Genomic DNA, 27,682 nt, shown 5'->3' with positions numbered 1-27,682 from the left:
TAAGCAACAGATAATCAATATTTCTAAAGGTTTAGGTAAGAAGAAGAAATGGGGAGAAGCGGGGTAGATTGATCTTCAAATTGTCTTTCTGTCGTGTCTGTTTCTTTGGTAATAAACTGCTCTTCATGGTGTTTCAGGAACTCCACAAAAACATTCTTCCTCTGCGGATTTTATTAGAGAAGTCAAAATGAGGATGGTAGTGGCTACCCTCCTGCTAAGGGCCAAAGTCCGACAAGCCTGTGCTTGCTCTCTGCTTCAAGTACAAAAGGGCAGGAGTACAGTCACGGGGGCCGCTTTCCCTCGGCGTTGCTGGCAGCGTGCTGCTCGAGTGGGCCATACAGCTCAGCCTCTCAACATGAAAGCAAAAATACAGAAAGTGGAAGCTTTGGATGAAAATCATTTTGTCTGTGTTCACTGGGAGGATGGAAGCGAGAGCCGTTTTCCTTGCGTCTGGCTGAGAGACAACTGCCAATGCCCTGACTGCTTCTTGCACTCTGCCAAAGCACGCAAATTGGTTTTCGAGGACCTGGATGTTAACATTGTGGTAAAGGATGCCACTTTGACAGCTGGAAATAAGGTATTTAATACAAACTAGTTTTGCTTTATGTGAAACTTGTTTAACGGTACTTGTTAATCTGTAAATTAGAGACAACCCCAAGACATATTGTAATCATAACTCCTTGATCCATTAAATCCTACTGTGTATTTGCCAACCTTTTAGGAGTAATTGTAATTTGAGGAATTCAGATCTTCTCACCTTTATATGAAACTTCATTTCATGAATGTCATGCACTAAGCACCTTCGGTGTTTAGAATATAACTGTGCTTTTTTTAATTCTGGTGTACATTTCTTCATCACCAGGAGATAAAAGAAAGAAAAAAAATAGGCATTCCACACACTTAATTTCACTTTGACGTATGTCTTTTTCTCCATATTCTATAAGTAAATGTCTCTCAAATCAGAAGGGCAAAGGGCAAAGTGAAGATGATCTTAATCCATAAAGGAAATGTCAGTTTATTAGCTGATGCTTCATCTTCCAATCTGTAAAAGACTTCTACTTAATCTTATTAGAGCAAGCACTCAAACCAGAGTTGAACCCAATGCTTGGAATCAGCCTAATATGTATATATGTGTATATACATACATATGTGTGTGTATATATATATATCTATTTTAAAATCTACTCTCGAAAGAGGGGAGGTTACTGGGCAAGACAGGACAGGAACTTGCCTTTATACAAATTTTAATCTTTCCTGTCCTGTATGGAAACCTGATTTATTGTTCAAATTTTATGGGTTTATCTAAAAGCAGTACATGGCTCCCCTGCTAATGCAAACCCACATCCATCATTTTAGAGTTAAAGAGGTCTAAAACATCTTAAAGGTACAGCAGTCAGCCCTTGTGCAGCTGAGGTAGCTCAGCTGCAGAGAGTTTGCACAAGCTGACTGGTGCAAGAGCATGACTCCTTCAGAGGGTAAGAATGCATATTTAGGAATTCTGAGCTCCCAAGTTGATTGTCCGTTACCAAAATCTATACTGTCTAAATTCATACTTTGGGAAATGTATTATTAAGTTTGTTGCTAGAGGGGTTGTCTGCTTCCGTTTGTACTCAGGCATTGGCATAAGCACAGCACTAATCCTAAACTAATATTGCTGTTTTACCATAATATGAATGACCAGAAGTATGTGAAATGAGAATCGATACCCTCACAGCAGACTTGAGAATTCAATTGGGCAGGCTGCAGGGGGTTATTCTGGTCATGACAAGCAAAACGGTATGCTTTCTTCCCTTTTCTTGAGGAATTGGAAAAAAATATATTTTTCTATTTATTTGAAAGGAGGAAAAGATTTCAAAACCAGGAGAGAGACCTATCCCCTGGCATTTCTCTTTTGCATGTCTTTTCTTGTCCTTTTTCCAAAACACAAATAGCTTGCAAAAATATTATTGCTGTCCTCTGAGTTGTAGTGCTCTCCTCAGCGATATGTGCTAGGTTCTGTGATGCCACACTTTCTGCTAAGCCGAACTCCCACAGTGAAAGCAGCCTGCCCAAGACAGCAAATTGGGTCATATGTTCATGTGAAAATGATCATTTGTAAAAGGTATCACAATTTGGATGATATTCAGGTTGGATATTATTAATTGTTTGCAGTTATGCTACAGGGAAGGCTTAACTGTGCTTATGCAATTTAAATATTTCATTTTCTATAATTTCTAAGGGTTTTTTTTACATGAAGGCTTTTTTAATTTTTCATTCTTAATTATCTTCTGTTTTTATGTTGCAAGTTATCTATTACATGGCCAGATGAACACACAAGCGAATACGAAGCTGATTGGTTGAAAAAACGATGTTTCTCTGAAGAAGCCAGAGCAGAAATGCGAAAAGATTTATTTTTACCAGGTGGGATTTAAAACCAAATCTGTCGTGCGGGTTTCAAGTTCCGGTGGTCTGACATTGACAGTCCTATTTAGAAATCCTTGCATGAGAATGAAGTCTAGCAAACTGGAGCAGCAGAAACCACTCTTGGCAGCTCAGTGCCCGGCTGTGCACACAAAACAGGCTCGCACCTTTGTCCTTTTCCTTCTTCTAACCTGTGGAGCGTAGGCAAAGAGCAGTCACTGTTGACTGCTCTGTCCTGGGCCATTTGCAGACTGAGAAGCGTTCAGCTGTTTGGGCTGTATTTAGTTTCCCTAAAGCCATTTACCCCCAGAAAAAGTTAGTAGGTCTGAAGAGTGAGGCTTGTGGACCAGCGTACAGACTCCTTTGGCCTGTGTGAAAAAGCAAATGTGTGTGTTGTTTACATTATTTAAATTTATTTTTAGAGAGGTTATTTAGATAGAATTGCAAGAGAGTTTTAATTGAAATGAAGCTGTTCTTTCCTTTTCCTGGCCTTCTGCTAAAAAGTGACTGTGTAGCATACCAGTATTTTGTGCTGAAGTTCAGGCTGTGTTTGCTCTGCATCTAATATTTACTGCAGTAGTTGACTTTATCTTCAGATAATGAAGCACTTTGCGCAACTTGCAGTGTAACATTGTTCACTTTTTTTGCACTACAAATGGCTTACCCTTTCAGGAAATGATTGTAAGAACATAAGGTTTGTCATGATACATAGATGCATGTTATCATTTCTTCTTTCTTTGGCAATCCTTCATATTGTGAGTATTTGGAAAAGTAAAGACATTGTGGAAGCTAGCAAGACTTTTTTAGCCTTTGTGGGGGAATCGATGTAAATTGACTGTGGCTCTATTTAATGCCCAGACAAGTCAGGCTAGATCTCTAGTTGTGTATATTAGCAAAGGTATCAATAACTGAAGTTTTAGTATTGCTTCTGTTTTGTCCCATCATGAAATCTAACTGGATGTGATTTGCCTTCACATGCACGCATTTACACAGTGCTTACTCTCAACACCTAAATATAATGCTTGTTTTGGAGGCCAGTTTTCCCCTCTGCTACTACTCTTCTCTAATGAAACAGTACAAATAAAATGTACAGTAAAGATATGTTTTTATTCTCTGGGCAATGCTTTGCAAATTCTGTTTTCCATGATTGATGTGAGGAAATGTGTGTGTGAAATTTACACTAAATAAGTGCCTGCACTAACTTTGGCTTTGTTCATTCAGCTCTTTCTCATATTCCCGGAAAAGAGATGGCTGGTTATAATAGATAGCTTCTTCTAGCTTTTCTCAGATTCCATTTGGAAAAAAGGCTGCAATTATAAATCATGTGAGTTTGCTTGCTAGAAGTTTAAAACCTGTTTCTCATTGTGTTTAAGGTAAGTTTAGAATTAGCTTCCTTCTAGTCAGTGGAGTTACACCAGTGCAAATTATGTGCTCTTAAATAGAGAATCATGTCTCAGCAGTATAGTGTTACAGATGGTGACAAGAAACCCCAGGCCTGTGTACTGGTTGAACAAAAATCAGAGCAAGCCCACCAGCATGCTGTAGTTCGAGGTTAACCTTCACAGCTGACATTGCAGCTACAGCTTTTTATTTATTTATTGTTACAAGCAGTTATTTGCTTTTGATGTTGGACATTTGCCGTTTCTTCTGTGATAATTTTTTGTCTTAATTTCTGATTCCAAAAGTTAGGTGTCAGACGTGTCAAGCCAGAAAAAAAGAGCAGATCAGATTTTTACTGTATGATGCAAGTAACTAGTAACTCTGTCAGTATGACAAATTCCCCCTTTAAACACAGTGTCAGCTCTTACCAGTGTGGTGTGCAAAGCCCACTATTTATGTACAGTAAGGCTCTTTTCAGCCCAGCTTACAGGATTCTTCCAAAAGAGCAGCAAAACAGCCATTTGCTACTTCTCCAGTTCTGGTGTCTCAAAGGTATTGCCTGAGATCTCTTTTTGTATTTGCTCTTTGGCCTGTGTGTGATGTAGCTGTGAGTTCTGAGCTGCAGGAGGAAACATGCACTAATACAGACAATCCAAACCAGAGGGTGTCCTTTGTCACAGGCACTGCAGCTCAGTGCTTTGTTTTTCAGTTCTTGTTTATTTTGTCATGCAGATCATAACAGTGCAACCTTCCAGAGCTTTAATTTCAGTATTTCAGCTGGCCATTAGTTGCTTTGCTACAGTGATCTATGGCGTGGGCAATTAGAGAGCTGAGTTGCTAGCAGAGTAAGTCACACTTTTTGAAAAACATAAATGCAGCTGCTTGTAGGCAAGCTTGTGCACTGTGTGTCTGCAGTGCCCATGGTTAGGTCTTGAAGCTTTAAGTATTATCTAAATATAGGAGTTGGTATATACAGTCCTCTAAAGTGTATGCATGTGTCAGGTGGTGGTGCTCACACAAATCAGACATGCATAAAATATGTTTTCCAAAACAGTGATGCATGCTTTCCTACAAGACTTTTAAGTATTTTGCAGTTGATGGCAATTATTTGAGTGAAATATTTGCCTGTCATTAGCTTCATTGCAGATCAGTTCCAATAACCATTTTGCATTTTCAACTTCTCTGGGAAAAAGTCAGAATTTTCTTTGGAAGCTTTTTCTGAAAGTAACTCCCTGTTCCAGGAAACTCTTGCACCAATTATTTCTGAACTGCATTTTCATCAAGGATGTAAAGTTACTGTCTATTGGGAAAGGATGTTAGAAACAGATGTCTGCTAGGTTACTTGCTTGTTTGTTTGTTTACACTATTTTTATAAAAGAAAATTAATTTTTTTGAGATTATTACACCACATGCCTCCAGCTAACTGCCTATTACTTTTCATTTAGTGGATATTACTGAGGGTCTAAAATGGAGGGAGGGGAAAAAAACCCTGAGTAAATGCAGTATTTAAAATCTAAAAAGTTCCCAGTTTTCCTATCCAGGCATTTTTAGAGTACTAAATACATTTTTAAAAAATTAATTTCAGTTGCTTTACTCAGAAAACAAGCACATGAATGAAAGAGGAGGAGAGCTGTTTCATTTATCCCCCAGTAAAAGATTTTAAGCTGCCTCTTAGTACCCACTGTAGAACATCATGTGTATGTAAATGCTGAATAATTCCAAGTGTGTTGTTGGTGCTTGCACAGTGTCTGTAGGAACTGGGCAGAGGCTCTCTTCTGCTTTCCTGCAAACAGTAGCATAGGTGGGTTTTTGTGGCTAAATTGGTATGAGCACAAATTGTGATTCATTTGTTTTTTTCCAAGTTACTCTGTTGAAAACAGAGTGATGGATGGATGCAGTGATGGACTGATTCTATCCAAAGCAGTTCTTTCTTCCCATTTTGAAAAACAGGTAGCTCTGAGGTTTTATTAGTCACAATGTAACGGGCCAGTAAAGACAAAAATGAGTTGTACAAGACCTTTGTTTTTATCCCTGATGAAGTGTGCAGCTACATTTGTAAAGAGAGAGCTTTTTCACCTGACAATTGCAACTCTGTTGTGAAAATGAGAACCAAGACTGCCAAGTGCTAAGGTCTCATTCCTAGCTGCCTTTCCCACCCACCCAGTTTTTAGAACGTAATTTCATTTATTTCTACTATAGTACAATGGAAAATATGTTAGCTGTCGTCAAGTAGTGGAAAAAAATGTGCTGTGCTGACATGATAAAGTAACGAAGAACATGAATGGGATCAACTACCACAAGGAAATTCTGGCAAAGAGTACGGTCCCTGTTTAGAATAGTTTCTTGACAGCGTCTCTAGCTGTAGGGAGTTTTGTGGATAAAGGAGGGAATAACATCCCTGTTGTTCAGAAATGGGTGAACAACATGCTTTGTGTGGCACACCATTTTATATCAGACCTTTATATAGAGCCATATTTTGAAATATTGTTTACTGAAAGACCTTAAATATCTTAGCATCACAGCATCTGTTTTGGTTTTATTATTTAGGCTTTCCTGTCCTTTTCACAATTCTGGAGCAGCTAATTTGTCAGAATGTAAATACTGGAGAACATACAACCTTTTCACGTGGGGCTGAGGAGGAAATCTTTATAAATATTGCTTTTTCAATATTGACCTATTCTTTGTCTCTCTCTTGCTGAAACTACTGCTCTTATACTTACCTTGCTGTGATGGTCTCTGGGACCAGTCAGGAGAGGAAGTCCTTCACTGCAGTTCATGCAAAAATGCATCGATTAAAAGTAGTTTGTGCATGTATCAGGCGTAAGTGTTAGAAATTAGACTCCAGCCCTATTGCAGCTACTGGAAGGACTAATACTGGAATCAGTAAGTTAGAATTAAACCCTAATATCTCTCTGAAAAAGCAATTATTATTAATAATAATAAATATGTAAAGCATAAAAGATTAAAAAGGCTGTGGAAAGATCTGTGCTGAAACTATGAAGAAGCCTCCAGACAAGCCACTCTGTGGTACTTATCAAATGCATCTGGTATAATTAATTGTCCACTAGTCAACTGTAGAAAGCCAGTATGATGGTCAGCCAGTTTCTCCTTTGCCAATAGTAGAAACATTTATTGTGCACACAGCCTTGAGCTGATGTTTAAATCCTGCAAGTTAGGCCCCATTTTGGATGTCTTTGTTGCTGTATATGACTCTTGATTTTAGGCATGGCTCTAAAAATTTTTTCTACTTCTTTTTGTTCATGGAGACAATGGCTTTCTAATATTTGGAAAGCTTTATTCAGTACTATAAAGGCCGTGGTTTGGTTTGTGCTCTAACTATGCAAGTTTGTTCTTCGATTGCTTTTCATAATTTTCTTTGGCATATTTAAATATTATATGCAGTGGTCAGATTCATATTATTAAAGTGCAGTATTTGACACTGTCATGCATGAAATTTTCGTGAATGTTCTAGGGAAATGGGCATAGGTAAAATATGTAGTAAGAATTGCAGGGAAGTGGTGGAAAGCAATATTCAAAGAGTAGCTCTAATAAGGTTTCCCATCAGTTCAGAATGATACGTCTAGAGAAGTTCTTCCAAAGTGTGTACTTTATGCAATAGTATTCCTTATTTTCATCAGTGACTATGATGGAGTAGAATAGTCACATTGAATTTGGAGATGACCCCAACCAGGGGTGGACTATCAGAGCACTGAAGGACCAGGATTAGAATGCTAAATGACCTTAACAAGCAGGAGAAATGGTAAGGACATAAAGGAAAGCTTTACTGGGTTGGACCAATAGTTCCTCAAGCCCACTGCTTTAGTGTCCAGTAGTAGCGTAGGAAAAGCATGGGAGCCAAGCTGCTCCCTGCAGTCCATTCCCTTTGTATTTCTTCAATGTCCTCAGTCATTGCATCAGGGATGATAGTGTGTACACTCCTGCCTTTTTCCTGTAGTATCTGTTTTAGAGCTATTGTCCATGAATTTGTCTAATCCCTTTTTTGAGCGTGTTATTTGCTCCACAGCTTCCTGGCTGCACAATCCAGAACTCTGTTTAGAGAGACAGCTAGGGAGACAAGAAAGTAAAGCCCTTATGTATTTCAAAGAGTTTCTTCTAATATTGTGTGCCCATGTGAATAAAAGTTCAGCATTCACCTTATGCACTCCCTTCATGATCTTCAGGGTTTATATTTCCCCTCAGCCTTCTCCTCTTCAAATTGAGAAGTCCCAACCTTTCTGGTCTCTCGTTGCAGCTGCTTCATCTCCTTAATCATGTTAGCTGCCATTCTCTATCTTCACTTTGGCCTTGAGCTGCAGAGACTGGGAAATGCCTACTGTACTAAAGATATGGGTACACCAGAGTTTTACATATTGGGAAAATGAGGCCTTCCAGCCTGAGGAAAGTATGATACCATTCGACAGGGTCAACTGTAAGACTGTAACTGTGAGGCTAGGCAAACGTGTGAGTACAAGGTAGGGAAATAACCATCTGGGTGGCAATTTTGCAGAAAAGGTTGATGGAGTTGATACTCTTCACAGACTGCACATGGGTCTACACTGGCAGATTGGTTTGCGATCAGGGCAAAAATTGTTCAAGTCCAAAGAAAAATGTAGCCTGCAATGCGGGTGAGGTCATCCTGCCACTCTGTTTGATGCAGGGAGAATTCCATAGGAGTATATGATCCCTTGGCACCCCGCATCAAGCAAGACTGCACAGTGCTCCTTGGAGAGCACTGAAAATGATTAGTGGTCTAGAAACATCTAAGAAATCAAATGCTGCTGCGAGAGAGAGAGAGAGAACAGTTGTTTTCCATGTGCAGGATAGGCACTTCACTTATACAAATGCATGTGCATACATGTGAACAGGTTTTCTTAATGCTATTTAGAATGAGAAAAAAATTGAACTGAGACAAACTGTAAACAATTCCAAATTAAAAAGAAGATTTTAAGTCATAAAGTGGGGTGAAGTTTTTCATAGCAATAACTTTAAAAGGTGCACTAGATTTCTTTCCTCCCAGATACCAACTGCTGCTGCCTTCCATACGTTTCCCAAGGATTAGTAATAGTTGGAACTGTACACAATGCATTTTCAGCTGCTGGCATGTTTATCACAGTGTCATTACAGAGTACACTTGGAAATGTCAGGGGAGAAAGGTTATTCCTGCAGTAGCTGACAGACCAAGCTCTTGGCTGCGTCAGTATGCCACTGGAGGACTGGGATCTGGTAGCCCTTCTTCTCTGAAGCATAAGGTAGGATTTATAACATGCAGTCTGTAAGCATTCACGTACTGGCCTGTGCCTTTCAAAATAAATAAAAAAAAAAACCACTAAGGACACTGGCTGCACTTGTCACTGAAAGTATAATCATTTGAGGAAATGGAAACCTCACGGTCAGTGTATAGCCTATCCAGGGCAAGATTTAACTGTATTTGGCACTCCCAATCTATTTTTAAACACAAATTAGCTAAACATCACAAAGTGCCTAAGAGGATGCTTTACTTGAACCATTTCTCAGTTTTAGTATCTGCCTGCTGAGTAACAGTGAACAGTCTGGTTTTCTTGAAATTTTGCAATTTCCTCGTCATAGTGGTACTATAAAGATTAAGCATCTGCTCAGCCAGTGGGCAGTTTTGACTCCTGAATGCACTGCAGGGCCTGGAAAAGGATAAATTCCTAGTGCCTGGGTGGGATTCACGTTACTGACTATGTCTACACAGAGAAAAGATTTCTCTTGCAGATTATTTGTAGAAGCATTTTGTGTTTTGTTTTTGTCTCCTTCACCTCCATGTAGTTGAAAACATGAGTCTGATGACCGACTTCACTGTAGTGGTCTGGTAGGGAGGAAGACCAAATGAGTTGTTGTTCCTAGGCTGTTTTCCACTGTTTAGCTGCAAGGATCGGGTCGGCAGATTTGTTCTATAGAGATCAAAGACAGTTCCAGAGGGGTATGCTGAACTTGAACTAGTTTGTGCTGTCATGGCATGGTTTGGCTGACCCATTAAATCTACAGAGAATGTGCAAGTCCACTCTGCACATGGGCAAAGTAAGTCTCGCTTCTCTGCTGCTGCAGCTCTTAGCTGGTTTATAGCTCCCTAAACCTAGGAGCTATTTGTCTTGATGCTTGGCTTCTGGAAAAGCAATTGATTGCAACAAAAGCCAAAACCCCCAACACCACAGCCATTGACTGCAAAAGGGACATCCTCTCTTAGGCACAACTTCTGGTGAGCACGGTGAGAATCAGAAATTTCAACAAGAGTACTTGAAGGTTTAGGCACTCCAAGGAGCCTGGGGCTCTTGAAACTGCAGTTAAATGCCAGGTGCATGGATGTATTTCCCAAGGTGGGGAAAAATCTCTTGGTATATTCCTTGGAATAAAACTCTAAACCTTTTTTTATGTAAAGAAGACTAGGAAAATATTTTTTAGCAAGACCATAAGAACAGTTAAGAAGAAAGAATTTGAACTGAAATATTCCATTAGTTTTCACATGGTTATTTACCTGCACCAACATTGAAACTGAAGTTTGTCTTTCAAAGAATATTTTTGGCAGCTCACTTAGCGTACTAAAAGCTTTTTTAATTCAATAACTTCTAATAGAGAAGAAGGAAAACATTCATATTTTAGTCCTTCCCCCATCACACGAATGTGTGAAGGAATGTATTATGAGTAAAACACACTGGAGCAGTGAGTAGGAGGCAGTGGAGTGGTCTCACTAAGGAATTTAATGAGGTGAGATTTTATCTCGCCTCAAGGATTGCCCTTTTTTCATTTTGTGAACATTTCATGATACTGAGGTCCTTGTCAATCGTCCTGCATCTTCATTGAAACATAGGTTAAAGTACAGAAGGCAGTCTGTGTAGGTAGCTTATATTTGGATATATGCGTTGTGTTTCTTGGGCAGTCTTTAAGGTAGCCTTAGCCAGAGAAATAAGGAATAGTAGTGACTGGAAATTTGCAGACTTTGCAACTATTGACAATTATAACTACGTCATGTCTCAGTTCAGTCTTTCCTCAGCTCATTTTAGTTTATACTTGCTACCTGTATCTAGAGAGAGAGAAAAACCTTACCCTTTAAATCCTTTTGAGTTGTAGTAGCATCCCTCACTTGCCAGGTAGCATTCAGAAGTCTGATTCTGGAAGTTACTTGCTTTATGCTAATGTAAGAGTCTGCTCATTGCAGCCCTGGAGTCACACGTGGCCAAAAAGAAAAAAAAAAAAGGTAAGTTTGTATTGGTATGTCTGCTGAGGGGGCAATGGAATAAAGCAAAACGTGGGTGTTTATAAATGATGCAGTCTGTATTTTCCAAACACTTTTGGTCTCACTTTTAGTATCTATATTATCTCTATGATTAATTGGGTAGGTTAACTGAATGTTAGCTAAGATAGCAGGTAAGTTAGATATGATTTAAACAAAATAATTTTTCTTTGAAATATTATAAATCTTCTGCTTTATTGTGCCCTTTCTAACAAATAATCAGCTTCAGGCTTAAAAGACTTAAAATGAAAGGAAATCCATTACAGCTGAGAGTTCTCACCTAGTTATAAGAATAGGGGCTCTTGATTCAACATTTAAGAACAAGCTTAACTATAACACTCTTTCATGTTAAGAGATTTCTGGAAAAACTAGAAGAATCGATCTAAAAGTAAAAGTAAGAAATAGCATCTTTGTCTTTTTTACCTATTACCGTGCAACATCTCTGGTATGAGAGAGCGTGTGCGCGTGTGCGTGTATGTTTGTGTGCATGAGCATACAAACTAGTATTCTAATGGCAGACTGATGAGACATTCAAGTGAAAGTGAGAAGAGATCAAGGAGGTAGGACGGTTTGTATTCAGGTGATATAAATCAGAAATAAGTCTTTCTTGTATAGAAGAGAGAAATTGCCCCACATCCATTCCTGGGAAGTCCAGTAACCTAGAATGGCAGGCATGTGGCCAGTTGTATCTGTCTATATGGTCATTTATATAATGTCATTGACCCTGATTTTCAAATCAAGTGACCGAAATACAGCTCATTTCCTTGTTCAGCACATTAATGTGTGAAATTATTAATACCTCCCCCCGCCCCGATCTGAAATCTATAAAAACCCAAGGTAGTATCAAAGCCCCTTGGGAATGTGAATTGCCAGAGTTCTTTTGCTTGTGTAATCAGCAGAGCCATCCCAGCTGAAGTCAGTAAAGTGAACAGAGTGTTGTCATGGGTGATTTCTAAAGGCTTCTATGTAATATATGCTTGCTTTTTAGTTACAAAATGTTTTTTTTTCCTGTCATAACTTGCCTATGAATTAGCATTTAAGACACTATCTGAACATTTAGGGTAATGCAGATGAAGACATACTAGTAAATGTTTCAAAACATGGGAGTTGTTGAACTCTGCCAGGCCGACGATCCATCTAGTGGCTGGTAGTAGATAGGTCAAAGCATAGAGCAAAAGAGGTCCATATTTGATGGCTCTGCCGTCTTAGATCTGATTCCTCCATTCAGCAGTTTCTTCCCTATTCACTAGTAAGCCAGGTAGCTCAGAAAATAAATTATGTTGTTCCCTGGACAGGATGCATTAACCACAGAATAATGGGAGATTTTGCTGAACATGCTTCAGTGCAACACGTGCCAACTGTTTTTCTTTCTGGCTGCATGTACAAAAGAGGGGAAAAAAAGAGAGATTTGAGATCTGATTATTCTGCTTGGGCCCTAATTCACAAGCTAGAAGAACCTCAGCATTTTTTGGACCGCTCGGCTTTTGCTTTCAGCTCCCAGTTCCAGGGTACTGTTACTAAATTATTAAATCATGTTGCCAAGGTGGCACCCCAGTTCCCCCAGCTTGGCTCAATTTTCCAGTGCAGTCGATGGCAGTTTTTGTTCAGTCTCCAGGCCCACTTATTTGCCACCACCCAGTTCCCCATGCAGTTTCCCAGAGTTTCTCCCCAGCTAAATGTGTATCTTGCTCCTCCCTGAGAGTCGTTCCCATGTCTCAGAGCACAGGTTTCCTCCAGTGTGGTTCTGGAGAGAGCCTGCAATGGAGAGCCGGGGAAGGGCTCCTCTCCTCTTTCTTTCTCCTCTCTCTCCACCCCTCCCTGCAGCTACAGGTGAACTCCTGTAGAGTGAAATGGCTCTGTGTGCAGCATAGCAGTCACGACCCTTTCAGATTTGAAGCTGGAGAAAGTTCTGGTGTGAAGCCTCTTCGTAGACTTTTATTGTGATGAGTTTAAGGGGGTTGTCAGAGAATTCGCTGGAGCATATTTCTGACCTTGCCTCAGTCACCAAATTAGAGGAAATGAAGTCTGTCAGCAGATTGCTGGATTTTTTAAAATGTGAGCAAAGAATGTATTTTTTTGCTCACTTTTGTTCTCAGAAACAGTTGATCACTTTGGCTTATTTTTCTCCAAATAAATTCAGTATAAGGGAAACATTCAGCATAAAGAATTCAGCCCAGAGGATTAAATTTAGCTGAAGTTATAAGCAATTGAAAGGAGAGTTTTACAGTAGAAAAACAGATTTCTGGGGAAATCTTAGGCCACTTATTATTAATAGCTCTTTCAATGTTATGTTATAGCTAATGATATGTATTTTGTATCTGTATGTTATAAATATGCATTGATAAGTGATAGGGCAATTAAAAGGGAGAAAACAGTTACAGATGATGCTTTCTAGCAAGGCCATTTAATAAAACTTAGATCTTGCACTTGTAAACTTGTAATCATTTCAGTTTAGTATCTATAAAAAATTCTTACAAGTTAGTTACAATTTATAACAATACAATCACTATTAAGTGCCTGTAGCAGCATTCTTTCAGGTGTGCTGGTAACCATATGGGAATAAATAAATAAACAGAAGACCAGAATGGGTTCAGCAGTCTAAAGATGCTGTGCAGTACTTCAGAATGTTCTTTTCTGTAATTCTGCCCATGCTGGAAGAAAACCACTAGTAATTGTAAAGCACAAAATAAAAGTGTTACCCACAATTGTGGAGTTCAGTATGCTGTGGCAGTAGTACAGACAAATTAAATTGAAGTGACTACATCAACAACTGCCAGGATCCAAAAAATGTCCTGTTGAGAAGCTTTACTTTGGGCTGCATGATTAATTTCCTGTCTTTTCCCTTTCTGTCTACATTACTATTTCCTTGAGTTCTTGGCTAAATGCATGAGAGCCATTAAAACTTAGGTGTTATCTGTTTCAGTTTTGTCTAGCAAAATTGGTCCTGGCAGGATTAGTTGGGGATGGGAGTGGTAGTGGCTTGGATTATTTTAACAAAGTAATCCTGGCATAGGAATATTGAGGGCATAGTAAAGACAGAGTCCTACGGTTTAGTTCTTACCCTAGTTTTTGCCTCCAGTGAACTGCTATAGCACTGCCTTTCATCACAGAAAATTAATTTGATTTGATGAATGTCTCTAAAAATCTTTAGAAGTACTTGACTGGAGTAGTTTTAAATAGATAGTTAACAAAGAGATTCTTCTTGCAGTATGTGGATTCTTCCTGTAGCTTCCCCATATGGCAAAATGAGACTATCAGTAGCTTTTTCTAAATCTCTTGTATGTTACTGATATGATCATGATTTGAGTTTGCACAAAATTGTATGTGGAAAAAACAGAAGGCATATATATTGAGCTGTTCCTCAACTGTATTTCAGTTTGTGGAAGTCAGGGAAGCCTCCTTTCACTTACAGAAGAGCAGCCGTACTATTATTGTATCTCTCAGCTTTATAATAAACTGAAAATGACAGTTAAGAAAGTCCCAGTGAAATGGATGTTCAAGGTTATAATTACACAATTTCTGAAGCACATAGATCATGCTATATTTAGCCTTGTTTCATGTGAGTCCGCTGATCTTATGTTGAAATTACTTTCCTCATCTGTGCTTTGCAGTGGTCCTGCTATATCCCTTGCTGAAGGTCTGGCACATGTTCAATGTAGCAGGAAAGTTTTTACAGTTTAGCTGCCAAACTGAAAAATGTCTATGGAGCATCTGCAAGCCAGTATTTTCCAAAGATATAAAGCTTGGCCAAATTTCACTAGTTTCACAGGAATGGCAAATGTACATCCCTAATACCTGAAAAACTTGCCAAAATTGACACTTGAAAGAATGAAAGCACTAAAATTTCTCATCTAAGCTGACATAAAAAATGTGACTTGGCTACACTACTTATTTTTCATTGGTCTAGGCTTTTGGACCATTTTTGTTGCTGTTGAAGCTCTCCCAAAATATCAGCCTTTAGATGTTATCATGGAAAACTTCAGCCCAAATGGTCCAAGTTTAGCAAGTTATAAGCCAGTGAAACCAATTGTTATAAAGAGAAGTGCTAGGCAGCTTTAGTAATAGATACTTTCACCAGCTGTACTTTATGATGAGAAATGTTTAATATACATGAAAGAGGGAAACTGAAAACACTGGCCCCACATTATTGTGCAGGCTTCTTCATGGAGCTGTACCAGAAATCTCAACTGTAAAACCTTTTAACCTAATATATTCCATCTGTCTGAAGCACATTTTGGAGTCTGTGTAAGACTCGGGATCTCGCTATGGAAAGGTGAAGGAGGAAAAACCCATTATTAGCCACTGAGGACATCCTGGATATCTCCATTGCAGTGTCAGAACCACTTGGCAGTTATCTATGCAGAGAGTCATAACTTTAATTCCTGCCTAGATACGTCTTTCTTTGGCCATTAAAATAAAGTGGCCTTAGTTTCAGAATGAGCAACCTTTTGGTAAGAGTTAAAAATTAGTCCTGGCAAGGAAAAAGTTTTGTGTCTCCTGGGCACAATTTACATCTCTTATTGAAACCTCCTTTAGACATGGCCATATTATCCTTCATCATGGTACAGATACAACTTTTGCACATACTTAGCAGTGGCCAGTTTTACACCAAAATTGATGCTTTTTCAGTGAAAGAAAAGATGGGACAAGGCCAATCACTTCCAATAATCCTGTTCTGTGAGCTATATGTAAAGGTCTAAATCAGATGGTACTGCTATGTTTCTGCACATGATTGCCTTGCATTTTTCCAATGGAAAAAAATCACAGAGAATTGTCTTCAAGAGTATGTTAGAGTGCTTTTACTCTAAGTGGAAACGTGATGATTCAAGTCTCAGGTGCACAGACCTTGTAAAAGGTTTAGAAGTAGAAAGGACCACAGCTCCTGTGGCCTTTAGGCCTGTTATAGCCTACATTATGGGAACATCTCCCAGCACAGCTGGAGGTGGACAATTCAGTCTGCACAATTTTAGAGTAGGTTGCAAGTCCTGCTCCTTATTGGTGCATGGCTGCACATTTTGAATGTTTGCTTGTAAGCTCTATATGCGGAAAAAGACACCATCCTTGCTGGCATTAGAAAGAATGAAGATATTAAATGATGAATGCTTCATTATGAGTAATAACGAGGGAGAAGGCATCAGAAAACAGAATATAGCAGGAATTTAAAGTTTACCTCTGGCAACCCGAAGGGTGAATAGATGAACACAGGTGACCCTGGAGCAAAAGCCAGTACTGGAAATTGACAACTAGGAAAGCTGAAGCCTTCTTAGTGACCTCTAGAAGATGATCAAGGTGATCCACGAGGTCAAACATGAAGCCTACTTATCTGAGGTTATCTGACATCACCGATTAGGCCTGGGTCAAAGTCCCTCTCAGGGGACAGCGGTGGGGGGGGTCACCTGAGGTCAGCGATTGGGCCTGGGGGTTACTAGAGGTCAAAGTCCCTCTCAGGGGACAGCGGTGTGTGTTTTTGTGGGGGGGGTCACCTGAGGTCAGCGATTGGGCCTGGGGGTTACTAGAGGTCAAAGTCCCCCTCAGGGGACAGCGGTGGGGTCACCTGAGGTCACCGATTAGGCCTGGGGGTTACTAGAGGTCAAAGTCCCCCTCAGGGGACAGCGGTGGGGGGTCACCTGAGGTCAGCGATTGGGCCTGGGGGTTACTAGAGGTCAAAGTCCCCCTCAGGGGACAGCGGTGGGGTCACCTGAGGTCAGCGATTGGGCCTGGGGGTTACTAGAGGTCAAAGTCCCCCTCAGGGGACAGCGGTGGGGGGGGTCACCTGAGGTCAGCGATTGGGCCTGGGGGTTACTAGAGGTCAAAGTCCCCCTCAGGGGACAGTGGTGGGGTCACCTGAGGTCAGCGATTGGGCCTGGGGGTTACTAGAGGTCAAAGTCCCCCTCAGGGGACAGTGGTGGGGTCACCTGAGGTCAGCGATTGGGCCTGGGGGTTACTAGAGGTCAAAGTCCCCCTCAGGGGACAGCGGTGGGTGGGGTCACGTGAGGTCAGCGATTGGGCCTGGGGGTTACTAGAGGTCAAAGTCCCCCTCAGGGGACAGCGGTGGGGGGGTCACCTGAGGTCAGCGATTGGGCCTGGGGGTTACTAGAGGTCAAAGTCCCCCTCAGGGGACAGCGGTGGGGGGGGGTCACCTGAGGTCAGCGATTGGGCCTGGGGGTTACTAGAGGTCAAAGTCCCCCTCAGGGGACAGTGGTGGGGGGTCACCTGAGGTCAGCGATTGGGCCTGGGGGTTACTAGAGGTCAAAGTCCCCCTCCGGGGACAGCGGTGGGGTCACGTGAGGTCAGCGATTGGGCCTGGGGGTTACTAGAGGTCAAAGTCCCCCTCCGGGGACAGCGGTGGGGGGTCACCTGAGGTCAGCGATTGGGCCTGGGGGTTACTAGAGGTCAAAGTCCCCCTCAGGGGACAGCGGTGGGGTCACCTGAGGTCAGCGATTGGGCCTGGGGGTTACTAGAGGTCAAAGTCCCCCTGAGGGGACAGCGGTGGGGGGGGTCACCTGAGGTCAGCGATTGGGCCTGGGGGTTACTAGAGGTCAAAGTCCCCCTCAGGGGACAGTGGTGGGGTCACCTGAGGTCAGCGATTGGGCCTGGGGGTTACTAGAGGTCAAAGTCCCCCTCAGGGGACAGCGGTGGGGTCACCTGAGGTCAGCGATTGGGCCTGGGGGTTACTAGAGGTCAAAGTCCCCCTCAGGGGACAGCGGTGGGTGGGGTCACCTGAGGTCAGCGATTGGGCCTGGGGGTTACTAGAGGTCAAAGTCCCCCTCAGGGGACAGCGGTGGGGGGGGTCACCTGAGGTCAGCGATTGGGCCTGGGGGTTACTAGAGGTCAAAGTCCCCCTCAGGGGACAGTGGTGGGGGGTCACCTGAGGTCAGCGATTGGGCCTGGGGGTTACTAGAGGTCAAAGTCCCCCTCCGGGGACAGCGGTGGGGTCACGTGAGGTCAGCGATTGGGCCTGGGGGTTACTAGAGGTCAAAGTCCCCCTCAGGGGACAGCGGTGGGGTCACGTGGGGTCAGCGATTGGGCCTGGGGGTTACTAGAGGTCAAAGTCCCCCTCAGGGGACAGCGGTGGGGGGGGGTCACCTGAGGTCAGCGATTGGGCCTGGGGGTTACTAGAGGTCAAAGTCCCCCTCAGGGGACAGTGGTGGGGGGTCACCTGAGGTCAGCGATTGGGCCTGGGGGTTACTAGAGGTCCAAGTCCCCCTCAGGGGACAGGGTTGGTTGGGGTCACCTGAGGTCAGCGATTGGGCCTGGGGGTTACTAGAGGTCAAAGTCCCCCTCCGGGGACAGTGGTGGGGTCACCTGAGGTCAGCGATTGGGCCTGGGGGTTACTAGAGGTCAAAGTCCCCCTGAGGGGACAGCGGTGGGGTCACCTGAGGTCAGCGATTGGGCCTGGGGGTTACTAGAGGTCAAAGTCCCCCTCAGGGGACAGTGGTGGGGGGGTCACCTGAGGTCAGCGATTGGGCCTGGGGGTTACTAGAGGTCAAAGTCCCCCTGAGGGGACAGCGGTGGGGGGGTCACCTGAGGTCAGCGATTGGGCCTGGGGGTTACTAGAGGTCAAAGTCCCCCTCAGGGGACAGTGGTGGGGGGTCACCTGAGGTCAGCGATTGGGCCTGGGGGTTACTAGAGGTCAAAGTCCCCCTCAGGGGACAGCGGTGGGGGGGGTCACCTGAGGTCAGCGATTGGGCCTGGGGGTTACTAGAGGTCAAAGTCCCCCTCAGGGGACAGTGGTGGGGGGTCACCTGAGGTCAGCGATTGGGCCTGGGGGTTACTAGAGGTCAAAGTCCCCCTCAGGGGACAGCGGTGGGGGGTCACCTGAGGTCAGCGATTGGACTTGGGGGTTACTAGAGGTCAAAGTCCCCCTCAGGGGACAGCAGTGGGGGGGGGCACCTGAGGTCAGCGATTGGGCCTGGGGGTTACTAGAGGTCAAAGTCCCCCTCAGGGGACAGCGGTGGGGGGGGGCACCTGAGGTCAGCGATTGGGCCTGGGGGTTACTAGAGGTCAAAGTCCCCCTCAGGGGACAGTGGTGGGGGGTCACGTGAGGTCAGCGATTGGGCCTGGGGGTTACTAGAGGTCAAAGTCCCCCTCAGGGGACAGTGGTGGGGGGGTCACGTGAGGTCAGCGATTGGGCCTGGGGGTTACTAGAGGTCAAAGTCCCCCTCAGGGGACAGTGGTGGGGGGGGTCACGTGAGGTCAGCGATTGGGCCTGGGGGTTACTAGAGGTCAAAGTCCCCCTCAGGGGACAGTGGTGGGGGGTCACGTGAGGTCAGCGATTGGGCCTGGGGGTTACTAGAGGTCAAAGTCCCCCTCAGGGGACAGCGGTGGGGGGGGTCACGTGAGGTCAGCGATTGGGCTTGGGGGTTACTAGAGGTCAAAGTCCCCCTCAGGGGACAGCGGTGGGGGGTCACGTGAGGTCAGCGATTGGGCTTGGGGGTTACTAGAGGTCAAAGTCCCCCTCAGGGGACAGTGGTGGGGGGTCACCTGAGGTCAGCGATTGGGCCTGGGGGTTACTAGAGGTCAAAGTCCCCCTCAGGGGACAGCGGTGGGGTCATGTGAGGTCAGCGATTGGGCCTGGGGGTTACTAGAGGTCAAAGTCCCCCTCAGGGGACAGTGGTGGGGGGGGTCACCTGAGGTCAGATATTGGGCCTGGGGGTTACTAGAGGTCAAAGTCCCCCTCAGGGGACAGCGGTGGGGGGGGTCACGTGAGGTCAGCGATTGGGCCTGGGGGTTACTAGAGGTCAAAGTCCCCCTCCGGGGACAGCGGTGGGGTCACCTGAGGTCAGCGATTGGGCTTGGGGGTTACTAGAGGTCAAAGTCCCCCTCAGGGGACAGTGGTGGGGGGTCACCTGAGGTCAGCGATTGGGCCTGGGGGTTACTAGAGGTCAAAGTCCCCCTCAGGGGACAGCGGTGGGGTCACGTGAGGTCAGCGATTGGGCCTGGGGGTTACTAGAGGTCAAAGTCCCCCTCAGGGGACAGTGGTGGGGGGGGTCACCTGAGGTCAGATATTGGGCCTGGGGGTTACTAGAGGTCAAAGTCCCCCTCAGGGGACAGCGGTGGGGGGTCACCTGAGGTCAGCGATTGGGCCTGGGGGTTACTAGAGGTCAAAGTCCCCCTCCGGGGACAGCGGTGGGGTCACCTGAGGTCAGCGATTGGGCTTGGGGGTTACTAGAGGTCAAAGTCCCCCTCAGGGGACAGTGGTGGGGGGTCACCTGAGGTCAGCGATTGGGCCTGGGGGTTACTAGAGGTCAAAGTCCCCCTCAGGGGACAGCGGTGGGGTCATGTGAGGTCAGCGATTGGGCCTGGGGGTTACTAGAGGTCAAAGTCCCCCTCAGGGGACAGTGGTGGGGGGGGTCACCTGAGGTCAGATATTGGGCCTGGGGGTTACTAGAGGTCAAAGTCCCCCTCAGGGGACAGCGGTGGGGGGTCACGTGAGGTCAGCGATTGGGCCTGGGGGTTACTAGAGGTCAAAGTCCCCCTCAGGGGACAGCGGTGGGGGGTCACGTGAGGTCAGCGATTGGGCCTGGGGGTTACTAGAGGTCAAAGTCCCCCTCAGGGGACAGCGGTGGGGGGTCACGTGAGGTCAGCGATTGGGCCTGGGGGTTACTAGAGGTCAAAGTCCCCCTCAGGGGACAGCGGTGGGGGGGGTCACGTGAGGTCAGCGATTGGGCCTGGGGGTTACTAGAGGTCAAAGTCCCCCTCAGGGGACAGCGGTGGGGGGTCACGTGAGGTCAGCGATTGGGCCTGGGGGTTACTAGAGGTCAAAGTCCCCCTCAGGGGACAGCGGTGGGGGGTCACGTGAGGTCAGATATTGGGCCTGGGGGTTACTAGAGGTCAAAGTCCCCCTCAGGGGACAGCGGTGGGGGGTCACGTGAGGTCAGATATTGGGCCTGGGGGTTACTAGAGGTCAAAGTCCCCCTCAGGGGACAGTGGTGGGGGGTCACGTGAGGTCAGCGATTGGGCCTGGGGGTTACTAGAGGTCAAAGTCCCCCTCAGGGGACAGCGGTGGGGGGGGTCACCTGAGGTCAGATATTGGGCCTGGGGGTTACTAGAGGTCAAAGTCCCCCTCAGGGGACAGTGGTGGGGGGTCACGTGAGGTCAGATATTGGGCCTGGGGGTTACTAGAGGTCAAAGTCCCCCTCAGGGGACAGCGGTGGGGGGGGTCACGTGAGGTCAGCGATTGGGCCTGGGGGTTACTAGAGGTCAAAGTCCCCCTCAGGGGACAGCGGTGGGGGGTCACGTGAGGTCAGATATTGGGCCTGGGGGTTACTAGAGGTCAAAGTCCCCCTCAGGGGACAGCGGTGGGGGGGGTCACGTGAGGTCAGCGATTGGGCCTGGGGGTTACTAGAGGTCAAAGTCCCCCTCAGGGGACAGCGGTGGGGGGTCACGTGAGGTCAGCGATTGGGCCTGGGGGTTACTAGAGGTCAAAGTCCCCCTCAGGGGACAGTGGTGGGGGGTCACCTGAGGTCAGATATTGCGCCTGGGGGTTACTAGAGGTCAAAGTCCCCCTCAGGGGACAGTGGTGGGGGGTCACCTGAGGTCAGATATTGGGCCTGGGGGTTACTAGAGGTCAAAGTCCCCCTCAGGGGACAGCGGTGGGGGGGGTCACGTGAGGTCAGCGATTGGGCCTGGGGGTTACTAGAGGTCAAAGTCCCCCTCAGGGGACAGCGGTGGGGGGTCACGTGAGGTCAGCGATTGGGCCTGGGGGTTACTAGAGGTCAAAGTCCCCCTCAGGGGACAGTGGTGGGGTCACGTGAGGTCAGCGATTGGGCCTGGGGGTTACTAGAGGTCAAAGTCCCCCTCAGGGGACAGCGGTGGGGGGTCACCTGAGGTCAGCGATTGGGCCTGGGGGTTACTAGAGGTCAAAGTCCCCCTCAGGGGACAGTGGTGGGGTCACGTGAGGTCAGCGATTGGGCCTGGGGGTTACTAGAGGTCAAAGTCCCCCTCAGGGGACAGCGGTGGGGGGTCACGTGAGGTCAGCGATTGGGCCTGGGGGTTACTAGAGGTCAAAGTCCCCCTCAGGGGACAGCGGTGGGGGGGTCACCTGAGGTCAGCGATTGGGCCTGGGGGTTACTAGAGGTCAAAGTCCCCCTCAGGGGACAGCGGTGGGGGGTCACGTGGGGTCAGCGATTGGGCTTGGGGGTTACTAGAGGTCAAAGTCCCCCTCAGGGGACAGCGGTGGGGGGTCACGTGAGGTCAGCGATTGGGCCTGGGGGTTACTAGAGGTCAAAGTCCCCCTCAGGGGACAGCGGTGGGGGGGGTCACCTGAGGTCAGCGATTGGGCCTGGGGGTTACTAGAGGTCAAAGTCCCCCTCAGGGGACAGTGGTGGGGGGTCACGTGAGGTCAGCGATTGGGCCTGGGGGTTACTAGAGGTCAAAGTCCCCCTCAGGGGACAGCGGTGGGGGGGGTCACCTGAGGTCAGCGATTGGGCCTGGGGGTTACTAGAGGTCAAAGTCCCCCTCAGGGGACAGCGGTGGGGGGGGTCACCTGAGGTCAGCGATTGGGCCTGGGGGATACTAGAGGTCAAAGTCCCCCTCCGGGGACAGTGGTGGGGTCACCTGAGGTCAGCGATTGGGCCTGGGGGTTACTAGAGGTCAAAGTCCCCCTCAGGGGACAGCGGTGGGGGGGGTCACCTGAGGTCAGCGATTGGGCCTGGGGGATACTAGAGGTCAAAGTCCCCCTCCGGGGACAGTGGTGGGGTCACCTGAGGTCAGCGATTGGGCCTGGGGGATACTAGAGGTCAAAGTCCCCCTCAGGGGACAGCGGTGGGGGGGTCACGTGAGGTCACCGATTGGGCCTGGGGGTTACTAGAGGTCAAAGTCCCCCTCAGGGGACAGCGGTGGGGGGGGTCACGTGAGGTCAGCGATTGGGCCTGGGGGTTACTAGAGGTCAAAGTCCCCCTCAGGGGACAGCGGTGTTGGGGTCACCTGAGGTCAGCGATTGGGCCTGGGGGTTACTAGAGGTCAAAGTCCCCCTCAGGGGACAGCGGTGTTGGGGTCACCTGAGGTCAGCGATTGGGCCTGGGGGTTACTAGAGGTCAAAGTCCCCCTCAGGGGACAGCGGTGGGGGGTCACGTGAGGTCAGCGATTGGGCCTGGGGGTTACTAGAGGTCAAAGTCCCCCTCAGGGGACAGCGGTGGGGGGGTCACCTGAGGTCAGCGATTGGGCCTGGGGGTTACTAGAGGTTAAAGTCCCCCTCAGGGGACAGTGGTGGGGGGTCACCTGAGGTCAGCGATTGGGCCTGGGGGTTACTAGAGGTCAAAGTCCCCCTCAGGGGACAGTGGTGGGGGGTCACCTGAGGTCAGCGATTGGGCCTGGGGGTTACTAGAGGTCAAAGTCCCCCTCAGGGGACAGTGGTGGGTGGGGTCACGTGAGGTCAGCGATTGGGCCTGGGGGTTACTAGAGGTCAAAGTCCCCCTCAGGGGACAGCGGTGGGGTCACGTGAGGTCAGCGATTAGGCCTGGGGGTTACTAGAGGTCAAAGTCCCCCTCAGGGGACAGCGGTGGGTGGGGTCACGTGAGGTCAGCGATTAGGCCTGGGGGTTACTAGAGGTCAAAGTCCCCCTCAGGGGACAGCGGTGGGGGGTCACCTGAGGTCAGCGATTGGGCCTGGGGGTTACTAGAGGTCAAAGTCCCCCTCAGGGGACAGCGGTGGGGTCACGTGAGGTCAGCGATTGGGCCTGGGGGTTACTAGAGGTCAAAGTCCCCCTGAGGGGACAGTGGTGGGGGGGTCACCTGAGGTCAGCGATTGGGCCTGGGGGTTACTAGAGGTCAAAGTCCCCCTGAGGGGACAGCGGTGGGGGGTCACCTGAGGTCAGCGATTGGGCCTGGGGGTTACTAGAGGTCAAAGTCCCCCTCAGGGGACAGCGGTGGGGGGGGGTCACCTGAGGTCAGCGATTGGGCCTGGGGGTTACTAGAGGTCAAAGTCCCCCTCAGGGGACAGTGGTGGGGGGTCACCTGAGGTCAGCGATTGGGCCTGGGGGTTACTAGAGGTCAAAGTCCCCCTCAGGGGACAGCGGTGGGGGGGGGTCACCTGAGGTCAGCGATTGGGCCTGGGGGTTACTAGAGGTCAAAGTCCCCCTCAGGGGACAGCGGTGGGGGGGTCACCTGAGGTCAGCGATTGGGCCTGGGGGTTACTAGAGGTCAAAGTCCCCCTCAGGGGACAGCGGTGGGGTCACCTGAGGTCACCGATTAGGCCTGGGGGTTACTAGAGGTCAAAGTCCCCCTCAGGGGACAGTGGTGGTGGGGTCACCTGAGGTCAGCGATTGGGCCTGGGGGTTACTAGAGGTCAAAGTCCCCCTCAGGGGACAGCGGTGGGGGGGGTCACGTGAGGTCAGCGATTGGGCCTGGGGGTTACTAGAGGTCAAAGTCCCCCTCAGGGGACAGTGGTGGGGGGTCACCTGAGGTCAGCGATTGGGCTTGGGGGTTACTAGAGGTCCAAGTCCCCCTCAGGGGACAGCGGTGGGGGGTCACCTGAGGTCAGCGATTGGGCCTGGGGGTTACTAGAGGTCAAAGTCCCCCTGAGGGGACAGCGGTGGGGGGGGTCACGTGAGGTCAGCGATTGGGCCTGGGGGTTACTAGAGGTCAAAGTCCCCCTCAGGGGACAGCGGTGGGGGGGGTCACGTGAGGTCAGCGATTGGGCCTGGGGGTTACTAGAGGTCAAAGTCCCCCTCAGGGGACAGTGGTGGGGGGTCACCTGAGGTCAGCGATTGGGCTTGGGGGTTACTAGAGGTCCAAGTCCCCCTCAGGGGACAGTGGTGGGGGGGGTCACGTGAGGTCAGCGATTGGGCCTGGGGGTTACTAGAGGTCAAAGTCCCCCTCAGGGGACAGTGGTGGGGTCACGTGAGGTCAGCGATTGGGCCTGGGGGTTACTAGAGGTCAAAGTCCCCCTCAGGGGACAGTGGTGGGGTCACGTGAGGTCAGCGATTGGGCCTGGGGGTTACTAGAGGTCAAAGCCCCCCTCAGGGGACAGTGGTGGGGGGTCACCTGAGGTCAGCGATTGGGCTTGGGGGTTACTAGAGGTCAAAGTCCCCCTTCTGGGGAGAGCGGTGTTGGGGTCACGTGAGGTCAGCGATTGGGCCTGGGGGTTACTAGAGGTCAAAGTCCCCCTCAGGGGACAGTGGTGGGGGGTCACCTGAGGTCAGCGATTGGGCCTGGGGGTTACTAGAGGTCAAAGTCCCCCTCAGGGGACAGCGGTGGGGGGGGTCACCTGAGGTCAGATATTGGGCCTGGGGGTTACTAGAGGTCAAAGTCCCCCTCAGGGGACAGCGGTGGGGGGGGGTCACGTGAGGTCAGCGATTGGGCCTGGGGGTTACTAGAGGTCAAAGTCCCCCTCAGGGGACAGCGGTGGGTGGGGTCACGTGAGGTCAGCGATTGGGCCTGGGGGTTACTAGAGGTCAAAGTCCCCCTCAGGGGACAGCGGTGGGGGGGGTCACGTGAGGTCAGCGATTGGGCCTGGGGGTTACTAGAGGTCAAAGTCCCCCTCAGGGGACAGCGGTGGGGGGGGTCACGTGAGGTCAGCGATTGGGCCTGGGGGTTACTAGAGGTCAAAGTCCCCCTCAGGGGACAGTGGTGGGGGTCACCTGAGGTCAGCGATTGGGCCTGGGGGTTACTAGAGGTCAAAGTCCCCCTCAGGGGACAGCGGTGGGGTCACGTGAGGTCAGCGATTGGGCTTGGGGGTTACTAGAGGTCAAAGTCCCCCTCAGGGGACAGCGGTGGGGGGTCACCTGAGGTCAGCGATTGGGCCTGGGGGTTACTAGAGGTCAAAGTCCCCCTCAGGGGACAGTGGTGGGGTCACGTGAGGTCAGCGATTGGGCCTGGGGGTTACTAGAGGTCAAAGTCCCCCTCAGGGGGCAGCGGTGGGGGGTCACGTGAGGTCAGCGATTGGGCCTGGGGGTTACTAGAGGTCAAAGTCCCCCTCAGGGGACAGCGGTGGGGGGGTCACCTGAGGTCAGCGATTGGGCCTGGGGGTTACTAGAGGTCAAAGTCCCCCTCAGGGGACAGTGGTGGGGGGTCACCTGAGGTCAGCGATTGGGCCTGGGGGTTACTAGAGGTCAAAGTCCCCCTCAGGGGACAGCGGTGGGTGGGGTCACGTGAGGTCAGCGATTAGGCCTGGGGGTTACTAGAGGTCAAAGTCCCCCTCAGGGGACAGCGGTGGGGGGTCACCTGAGGTCAGCGATTGGGCCTGGGGGTTACTAGAGGTCAAAGTCCCCCTGAGGGGACAGTGGTGGGGGGTCACGTGAGGTCAGCGATTGGGCCTGGGGGTTACTAGAGGTCAAAGTCCCCCTCAGGGGACAGTGGTGGGGGGTCACGTGAGGTCAGCGATTGGGCCTGGGGGTTACTAGAGGTCAAAGTCCCCCTCAGGGGACAGGGTTGGTTGGGGTCACGTGAGGTCAGCGATTGGGCCTGGGGGTTACTAGAGGTCAAAGTCCCCCTCAGGGGACAGCGGTGGGGGGTCACCTGAGGTCAGCGATTGGGCCTGGGGGTTACTAGAGGTCAAAGTCCCCCTCAGGGGACAGCGGTGGGGTCACCTGAGGTCAGCGATTGGGCCTGGGGGTTACTAGAGGTCAAAGTCCCCCTGAGGGGACAGTGGTGGGGGGTCACGTGAGGTCAGCGATTGGGCCTGGGGGTTACTAGAGGTCAAAGTCCCCCTCAGGGGACAGCGGTGGGGTCACGTGAGGTCAGCGATTGGGCCTGGGGGTTACTAGAGGTCAAAGTCCCCCTCAGGGGACAGCGGTGGGGTCACCTGAGGTCAGCGATTGGGCCTGGGGGTTACTAGAGGTCAAAGTCCCCCTGAGGGGACAGTGGTGGGGTCACCTGAGGTCAGCGATTGGGCCTGGGGGTTACTAGAGGTCAAAGTCCCCCTCAGGGGACAGTGGTGGGGTCACCTGAGGTCAGCGATTGGGCCTGGGGGTTACTAGAGGTCAAAGTCCCCCTCAGGGGACAGCGGTGGGGTCACCTGAGGTCAGCGATTGGGCCTGGGGGTTACTAGAGGTCAAAGTCCCCCTGAGGGGACAGTGGTGGGGGGTCACGTGAGGTCAGCGATTGGGCCTGGGGGTTACTAGAGGTCAAAGTCCCCCTCAGGGGACAGCGGTGGGGTCACGTGAGGTCAGCGATTGGGCCTGGGGGTTACTAGAGGTCAAAGTCCCCCTCAGGGGACAGCGGTGGGGTCACCTGAGGTCAGCGATTGGGCCTGGGGGTTACTAGAGGTCAAAGTCCCCCTGAGGGGACAGTGGTGGGGTCACCTGAGGTCAGCGATTGGGCCTGGGGGTTACTAGAGGTCAAAGTCCCCCTCAGGGGACAGTGGTGGGGTCACCTGAGGTCAGCGATTGGGCCTGGGGGTTACTAGAGGTCAAAGTCCCCCTCAGGGGACAGCGGTGGGGTCATGTGAGGTCAGCGATTGGGCCTGGGGGTTACTAGAGGTCAAAGTCCCCCTCAGGGGACAGGGTTGGTTGGGGTCACCTGAGGTCAGCGATTGGGCCTGGGGGTTACTAGAGGTCAAAGTCCCCCTCAGGGGACAGTGGTGGGGGGGGTCACCTGAGGTCAGCGATTGGGCCTGGGGGTTACTAGAGGTCAAAGTCCCCCTCAGGGGACAGTGGTGGGGTCACGTGAGGTCAGCGATTGGGCCTGGGGGTTACTAGAGGTCAAAGTC

At 49.1% G+C, this 27,682-nt stretch overlaps 1 protein-coding gene and 1 long non-coding RNA gene across 5 annotated transcripts in view; one reads left to right on the top strand and one right to left on the bottom strand.

The window, feature by feature from the left end:
• The window catches only part of LOC138067452 (uncharacterized), a 162,007-nt gene that overhangs the window by 36,950 nt on the left and 97,375 nt on the right, over positions 1-27,682 (bottom strand). The window lies entirely within an intron of this gene.
• Positions 1-27,682, top strand: part of BBOX1 (gamma-butyrobetaine hydroxylase 1) — a 104,450-nt gene that overhangs the window by 7,640 nt on the left and 69,128 nt on the right. For all 4 annotated transcript variants that reach the window (XM_068945310.1, XM_068945309.1, XM_068945312.1 and 1 more), the window contains 2 exons: positions 138-577; positions 2,286-2,400. In XM_068945310.1, the coding sequence (XP_068801411.1) occupies positions 188-577; positions 2,286-2,400 (505 nt within the window). In that variant the 5' untranslated portion in view covers positions 138-187. The remainder of the gene's footprint in view (positions 1-137; positions 578-2,285; positions 2,401-27,682) is intronic.

Source organism: Struthio camelus, chromosome 5 (genome assembly GCF_040807025.1).
Source record: "Struthio camelus isolate bStrCam1 chromosome 5, bStrCam1.hap1, whole genome shotgun sequence".
Lineage (NCBI taxonomy): Eukaryota > Metazoa > Chordata > Aves > Struthioniformes > Struthionidae > Struthio > Struthio camelus.
This window is presented reverse-complemented; position numbering and strand designations above follow the sequence as displayed.